The 8,568-nt window shown below is 41.6% G+C and overlaps 1 protein-coding gene across 3 annotated transcripts in view; it reads left to right on the top strand.

The window, feature by feature from the left end:
- LOC103381246 (regulator of G-protein signaling 6-like) overlaps window positions 1-6,435 on the top strand; it is a 53,067-nt gene extending 46,632 nt beyond the window's left edge. For all 3 annotated transcript variants that reach the window (XM_025056754.1, XM_025056755.1, XM_025056756.1), the window contains exons 12-18: window positions 408-469; window positions 1,543-1,653; window positions 2,301-2,426; window positions 2,601-2,787; window positions 3,662-3,751; window positions 4,307-4,360; window positions 4,687-6,435. In XM_025056754.1, coding sequence (XP_024912522.1) covers window positions 408-469; window positions 1,543-1,653; window positions 2,301-2,426; window positions 2,601-2,787; window positions 3,662-3,751; window positions 4,307-4,360; window positions 4,687-4,737 — 681 coding nt within the window. In that variant the 3' untranslated portion in view covers window positions 4,738-6,435. The remainder of the gene's footprint in view (window positions 1-407; window positions 470-1,542; window positions 1,654-2,300; window positions 2,427-2,600; window positions 2,788-3,661; window positions 3,752-4,306; window positions 4,361-4,686) is intronic.
- The last annotated feature ends 2,133 nt before the right edge of the window (window positions 6,436-8,568 follow it).

Genomic DNA, 8,568 nt, shown 5'->3' with positions numbered 1-8,568 from the left:
GGAAAAAAAGGCCTGAGCTTAGCTTGGTATGTTGTACTGATGATGTAGTTCTTATTCTGTCCACAAGGGGGCACAATTTATTTAGATAAAATGCTCATTGTGTCTTTAAGCTTTGTCATGTTTTAGGCTTCAACATTGACTTCTATTTTTCTTGGGGTTTTTTTTTCTCCTAAAACAAATGACTTGACTTGATCTGATGATCTATTTCAGGATACCTGTTACCTTTTTTCAACATATTTTTTAAAGTAATCATTTAAGATTTTTGGTTAAAAAAAAACAACTTTCTTTTGAACAACAATGGCTTTGAAATATTTGAAATGTTTTTTTTTTTTTTTTTGCACACTCCACTCAGGGAAACGACTCCAGTATAAGCCAACGCTGACTCGTCGTGTTGTCTGTTCTTCCAGATCTTATTCCTGAACACGCAGCTGGACCGACACTGCATGAAGATGTCGAAGGTTGCTGAAAGGTAACGCCACATTTCACCTGCAGTAAATGTGAAGTGAGCCCAGAGGCTGATGTTGTCATTTCAGTCCAGTCTGAACGGCACTGCGGCAGAGAAGGTCACTGGTTTAAATCTGGGATTTTTAATTATATCCATCAGATTTCCATCTTCTCTGGCAGCAGTCGATGGTTTAGGATTTGTATGAATTAATACAATTCAAAGCCAGTGTTTTTATTTTTGTGTTAAGGTTTTTCTTTTTTTTTTCTTTTTTCCAGGATCATTTTCTGCTACCTTTACAATATGTTTATATCCACTATTAGCTTTTTTGGGGCAAATTTTCTTAATAGTTCGGCCGATGATTGGCTTTCCTTAGTAATTTTAGATTTGCTATAATATAATTTATATATAAATATATTTGTATTTATCATATATATTTTCTACATTTTTAAGCTAGGTTTTTGTTGTTTTGGAAGGAGAATTGTAAAGATTTTTTTTTTTTTTACAATGACACTTAACTTGACATGAACATGTTCACTGAACCACAAGAGGGGGCTGATGTTCCCCTCTTATGTGGGAGAACGGTTTTTTTTATTTGTTGTTTGAAATTGAAGTAACCTCCTGCTGGTGGCATTTCACTCAGGAAAATGGGGAAAATATTTTAGGACAGTTCAGTGTACTTCATGGCATGTCTAATAATAAATATCTAAGAAAATGTTCCTGATCGTAGCAGTCAATGCTGAGGGACAGGGCTGTAAGGCAGGAGCAGGAACCGCTATCCTCTGTGTGGCCCCTATTCAGTCTGTAATGTCTTGAAACTCCTGCCGTCTCCGCTTCACTGCGTCTTTCAGTTCTAATCCATCTGACTTTATCAAAGAGGTTTTGGGTTCACTACTGAGCTCTGCTGACTTTGATTAGAGCAGATGTTCCACACTGAAGCCTTTCCCATAATGCATTATTTTCACCTAGAAAAGCTTTTAAACTCTCAAGTCTTGTCTACAAGTATAACCAGAGGAGAGGGTTGAACTGCCGTCTTCTGACCTCATCTTCCTCTGCACTCTGTGTGTGTGTGTGTGTGTGTGTGTGTGTGTGTGTGTCAGTCTGATGAGCTACACTGAGCAGTACCTGGAGTACGACCCCTTCGTGACTCCACTAGAACCATCCAACCCCTGGACCAGCGACGACCCCTCCTTCTGGGATCTGGAGACCAGGTACAGTAACAACCAGAGTTTGTCTTTCGCAGACACTGAACCGGAGCTGCTCAACGGTGGGTCCGAGACCCCAGAAGTGTCAGAAAAGATAAAAGACCAGGTCATTTAAACTTTTTTTATAAGATTTTTTCATCTTAAAAAACTGAAAATATCAACATATAAACCTGTATTTGAATAGTTTAATATTGAACGAAAAATAAAATACATGGTATGGTGCTAAGATACTACACAATAAGTCCAAAATAATTGTTGATAGTGGCGCTTTGGCCCAGAGCCACTGTCTCTGTCATTGGTGTGGAACCCCAGGGTTCTCCTCCTGGTTAGGGCGGTTGGTACCTTCCAGTGGACTCACCACCTGCAGGAAGGTTTGGGGGGTTGGTACGGTGCAGTGTGATGTGGGTGGAGACTGCTGCCCCCGCGACCCGGTAACGGATAAGCAGATGAAAATGGATGGATGGATAATTGTTGATAATGCAGTGGAATTATTGAAAAAAAACTATTAAAAGGATGAAACCAGTAAATATTATCCCACTCTTTATTCACTTTTTTTTCATGTGTAATTTTCCAGTTTTTTATTTAATTCAAAACTTCCGGCTGCAGCTTCTTTTTGATGCTCATTTTCACTCTCTCTCCCTTTTGACCCACAGTAAGGAGACCAGTCAGCAGCGGGTGAAGAAGTGGGGTTTCTCCCTGGAGGAGGCGCTCAAAGACCCCCTAGGACGAGACCTCTTCCTCAAGTTTCTGGAGTCGGAGTTTAGCTCAGAAAACCTGCGGTGAGGAGGAGAAGATGTTTTTAATTATTCAGCCACAAGATGATAGTCTACATCATAGATCAATTCAAATAATATAATAAAAGAGCGCAAAAACCAAAGATGACGACAGGAGCCCTGACCTGTGGGTGACCTCTAACCCTGTCGTTTTGTTGTCCCTTCTGTTTCTCTGAGAAGGTTCTGGTTGGCAGTGCAGCACCTGAAGCGAATGCCTCAACAGGAAGTGGCACAAAGAGCCCAGGACATCTGGGCGGAGTTCCTGGCTGAAGGAGCGCCCAGCTCCATCAACCTGGACTCCCACAGCTACGAACGGACCAGCCAGAACCTGAAGGATCCTGGGAGGTACAGCTACGAAGATGCACAGGTGAGGACACAACATTTGTAATTACAATCTAGAGCAATGACCATTAATCAGAAATAATCTGCAGCTAACCAGTGATGAATCAAATGAAAAGTTTTAACATTTTTTCAGACCTGCTTTTAATGTGATCCTTTTTTTTTTAATATGGTGGTGTAAATAAATTTGGGATTAGGATTAGATTGTACTTTATTCAGAAGACTATTCAATAAAAACTATCTAAGATCTGAGAAGGCGATAAAGAATGCAATAATATAAATGTAATCCAAAAATATATAGGATAAATAATATTAAAATATATGAACAGAAATACATTAGTAATATATATTTGCTGTGACATCACATTAAAGATTGGACAGATATAGAAAGAACCAATATAGAACCAATATATTTGTCTACGTTTCCAGTCAATATATATGTGCAGCTCACTGCATCAAAGCTAACAGCATTAGCAGAGTTAGAGCGAGGAGGCCACAGATGTGTTCCTGTGCAGCACAGTCTCTGCTGCAGAGTCTAATCTGAGAGAATGCGTTTCTATCTTCCTTTTAATTTCAATCTCAGCCGGCGATCTCCTCCACTGCACACCCTGGAACTCCATCCCACACCTCCGCCCGCTCCATTTGTCTCCCTCAGACGCTTCATCAGTAGCAGCTAATGGCTTTATATTGTGCTGCGATTGCAAGACAATATGCCTGCCGCCCCGGCTGAGAGATAAGGCTGTGGGGGAGGAAGTGGAGAGACGTGGAGGGTGGTGTTGATCACGTTCTCCTGCTCCTGTTGCAGGCTTTGGGGCGTGGGGGACTTAAACAGGGGGATTATATGTCGTCCATCAGCTGTCATCTCCACCTGTCATGATTTCCCTTCTGTCCTTTCATCCCAGGCCCACATCTACAAACTGATGAAAAGTGACAGCTACGCCCGCTTTCTGCGCTCCAACGTGTACCAGGACCTGCTGATGGCCAGGAAGAAGGTACGGCTCCGTCTGTTCGTGGCCCTCAAGCTGTTCATACACTGTTTTTAAACTGAGTTACTATTGTGTTTTATTTGAACAAGTTTTTAAGTCACGATTTTAGAAACAATATTTTGTCTTTTCAGTTTTGCTTCAGAAGTCTTGTCTGATGAAGTCATCCTGCCCCCCACTGCTGCTTTGGTGTAATTACATCATGTTAGGTCAATTTTGTGTAGGCTAATCTTTCTTCTATTGGGTAAATGTAACAACGTTGCTCTGTGTCATGGCTGAATTAGCATTTGATAAATGTAATCATTAGCAAGTGTTTAAAATTGACACGAAAAAGAAAATTCTAAAATGGCTACATTTGTGTTATATGTGAGCTAACATGATACATGGCTCGGTTAGATGACAACCCACCCCCCACTGGACCACAGTCACACATTGGTTACAGGGAACAGGCAGACGTTTTGACACCACTTTGACAGTTACATGTGAACGCCTCTGTGTGAAAAAGTGGTTGAATTTGTTCTAAAAGAACAAAACTTTTCATTCTTGTTTTGTTTTTCTCTGCAGCCGGAGACGGAGCAGGGACGACGCACCTCCCTGGAGAAGTTCACCCGCAGTGTGGTGAGAGTTTTCACTGTAGAAATTGTATTTCATAAAAATGTGATGGGTCAGGTAGACAGAAGAGTGTCCTCTTATCTTTCATTAAGACCAGAGAGGAGACATGTGGACATTTGTCAACTTTTAGTTGTCTGTTTATTTTGTAAATGTAGCTAAAGCATCATCTCAGCTTGCAGCTTTTTTTTTACTAATGGTTTACAATACAAAAGACCATTTTGTATCATTTAAAATCCACTGTATACAGCAGGGGTTGGCCAAGTGCCACAGCGACCCCTTGTATCCCAGAATTCCTTGTGCTCATTGTATTCATTCACCTTGTGTTCACTCAGGGTAAGTCACTGACGGGCAAACGACTGACGGGGCTCATGCAGTCGTCCTGACAAGGCCTAGACCCTGAGTAGGAGGACCAACATCCAGAGGAGCTGCCTACTCCGGGGGGAGGAGAGCAGGAGGACGACAAAGACAGAGAGGAGAAAGGTGGTGCTGGTAGAGTGACCTGTGCCATCTGGGTGTGGCTGCAGGAGGTTGGAGACAAACCAAGTCGGTCAGACCGTTCGCCTGGACTGCACTGATGGAGCCACCACCGCGCTTAAAGTTCTCCTCCTGGACGTAGTGATGGAGGACCGACAGCATGCAATAAGTCACCTGACCTGACAGTAGGACAGAGCTGTCACTAACACTGCTGCTCCTCGTAGGAGGTTTTTCCTCTGGACCATCTGCACTGTAGCAGGCTGTGATGTTTGACTTTATCTATGTACACCCTGTAAACCAGGGCTGGGAAACCTGTTCCACAAGGGGTCGCTGTGGCTGCAGGTTTCTGTTCCAACCACAGCAGCACCTTGTGGTAAAGGTCGCCCACCCCTGCCCTGAAGAGACCCTTCACCTTATTAAAAACATGGAATGCTTGAATACTTTGAGACTGATGTTAATGCTGTAGCTGTTTCATCACAACACCTTCACCTGGACGATGGGATGGACAGGTGGGTCAGCAGCTGACCCACTGACTTGTCCCACGGTAGGAGGTGGACTGCTGTGTGTAATGTGGAAGAAGAACAAATCAATTAACTACTAAAGGTAAGCATGTGGGGGGGGGGGGCATTCAACCTCAGATCCAACAGGCTGCTTCACTGCTGATTGCTGGGGTAGTTGTGGTATTTAACTGCAGAGTGGTTTGTTAGTTTGTAAAAATAAAAAAAATAAAAAGACCTTAATAAAGTTCTAGTATTGCTAAATTATATTACTTTTTTTTAACCTTACTGTTTTGGATCTCCCCAGACTTGAAGACACTGAGAAACCAACCGAAGGGGAAGCAAAGATGTTACTGAAGTGAGTGGACCAGGAGCAGCTGTCACAAGTACCGAACACTAGACGAGTTAGAGCAGGGTTGAGAAAACATACGAGGGCAGTTCAGTGTAGGAACACATTTAGGATGAAATCTTGTCTGTAATGCGGTCGGTTGTTCAGTTTAGCTCCGCCAACAACAAGGTCCGGCCAATAGGTTTTTTGCCCTCTTGTGGCTCAAACGTACAACTTCACTCATCGACGTTTTGGCGTGAACTTATTCATGAGTGAAGTTGCACGTTTGAGCCACAGGAGGGCGAATCGTGCAGACAATACTTTACAAAACCTGCCTTCATGGTTTAGATCATGGCCATAGTAACAGAGATGAACCAGCCGAGCGCAGTGGTCCTTCAGTGTGGAGCTGATTCAACCTCACTATTAAAGGTATGAAAAGACACTGATTTAAGCCTTTCACAGGTATTGACTAAAGAGAGAGTGACACATCAGCTGGACAACTCCAGTACAGACAAGACTGACATTGTTTTTAAAAGTGTATCTATGGACTTTATGATTGATTGTATGTTTTGTAAATGTGAAGTCTTTTGCCAATAAAAGAGTAAAAAGTTGTTGTTACTGTGTTCATTGTGGAAGTATTCTACAACTTTGACAGGTTGTTTTTTTTCAGCCACATTTTACTACTTTTTTTAGCTAAAGCATGTGATAAAGTTGCATGAATTTATATCGTTTTTTTATTTTTTAAATTCGATTCGCCCTCTGGTGGCTCAAACGTGCAACTGCATATTTAAACAAGTTCCCTCCAAAGGGTTGTCTGCTCCATGTGTGGCTGAATAAGCCAATAGGTTATTGCCCTCTTGTGGCTCAAACGTGCAACTTTACTCATCGACGTTTTGGCCGGACCTGGTTGGTTCCATATTTGTAATCAATGACCAATCGTTGATTGGTTCATCATCTGCAGTCTGGACCAATCGTTGATGTGCAATGGCACATCATCTGCTGTTTAAAATGCTCATTTCAAACAAATGAATGATGTGCCATTGCACATCAACGATTGGTCCAGACTGAAGATGATGAACCAATCAACGCCCAACCGTGTCTGGGCCCTCTATCACGTCCGCTTATGTTTCACGTTGGTTGGCAAGTATCGCCCTCTGCTGTCTGAAAAGAGCAATTACACTAATCATTAACTCTATTTAACCAGCCAGCTATAGAACCAACCATGACCAATAGTAGTTGTTATAGGCGTCTTCTCATGATGATCAGTTATGCAAAAATACATATGTTTGGTCAAAATAAAGTTTTATAAAGTTACAACATGCAAAGTAAGTGAGGTTCAGAAAGGTAGAAAAAACTAAGTAAAAAAGTTTTTTTTTAATAAAAGCAGAAATGTATCAGGATAAAGCTATAGATAGGAACAGAAATATGTATTGATTCATCACAACTAATTTTAAGTTGGAAGCTAGACCGAAATGAACGATTTTAAACAGTTATACAGCAAATAAATCAAAGGAACGCTGTATCAACCTGGCAGCCATTAGGTTGTTTGCATGATTCGCCCTCCTGTGGCTCAAACGTGCAACTGCATATATAAACAACTTCCCTCCAAAGGGTTGTCTGCTCCATGTGTGGCTGAATATTTAAGGCAATAGCTTATCGCCCTCTTCTGGCCCAAACGTGCAACTTCACTCATTGACGTTTTGGCCGGATCTCGTTGGTGGAGCTAAACCGTACAGCCGTTCCTACGCTACACTGCACTCATGGAACATGAATAAAATAGATAGATATTATGTGCATTTTACATCCATGCACATACACCATGCAGACAGGTTGCTAAGACAGTGATTATCAAGCACTGTGCTGCGGCACACTAGTGCTGTAAGAGGTCATCAGGCGTACCGAGAAAAACAACTCTTCTGATGTCATATTGTTGCTTTGACACTTTTTTGCTGTTTATGTAATTTAAATCCATATTATGAAGCAAAGAACCCCACATTATTAATAAATTGCAATTGTTATAGGCGTCTTCCCATGATGATCAGTTATGCAAAAATGCATATGTTTGGTCAAAATAAAGTTTTATAAAGTTACAACATGCAAAGTAAGTGAGGTTCAAGAAAGTAAAAAAAACTAAGTAAAATGTTTTCTTTAAATTAACCAAATAAAAATAAATTAATGGTATTACAAAAAAGCAGAAATATATCAGGATAAAGCTATAAATAGGAACAGAAATATGTATTGATTCATCACAGCTCATTTTAAGTTGGAAGCTAGACCGAAATGAACGATTTTAAACAGCAGAGGGCGATACTTGCCAACCAACGTGATGACAACCATAAACGGACGTGATAGAAGGCCACGGTTGGACACGGTTGGGCGTTGATTGGTTCATCATCTGCAGTCTGGACCAATCGTTGATGTGCAATGGCACATCATCATTTGTTTGAAATGCTCATTTCAAACAAATAATGATGTGCCATTGCACATCAACGATTGGTTATCGAACCTCATCTATAGTCTGGACCAATCGTTGATGTGCAATGGCACATCATTTGTTTGAAATTAGCATTTTAAACAGCTGATGATGTGCCATTGCACATCAACGATTGGTTATTGATCACAAATATGGACCGCATATAGTGGACGTGATTGCCCAACCGCCTTCTATCACGTCCGCTCGTGTTTCACGTTTGTCGGTAAGTATCGCCGTCTGTTGTCTGAAAAGAGCAATTGCACTCATCAACAACCAATCGTTGACGTGCAATGGCACATCAATTGCAAATAGTCCCCTTTGTCTGCAGAGGGCCGGAACTTGTTGTTGGCGGAGCTAAACCGAACAACCGACCGCATATCTTAATAACATCTTGTCATAAAATGTATCACTCCGCTACCCTGCCCTTGTGGAACAGGAACAG

Source organism: Cynoglossus semilaevis, chromosome 7, assembly GCF_000523025.1.
Source record: "Cynoglossus semilaevis isolate Cse_v1.0 chromosome 7, Cse_v1.0, whole genome shotgun sequence".
Classification (NCBI taxonomy): domain Eukaryota; kingdom Metazoa; phylum Chordata; class Actinopteri; order Pleuronectiformes; family Cynoglossidae; genus Cynoglossus; species Cynoglossus semilaevis.
The sequence above is the reverse complement of the archived record's forward strand: the minus strand, read 5'-3'. Positions and strand labels throughout refer to the sequence as shown.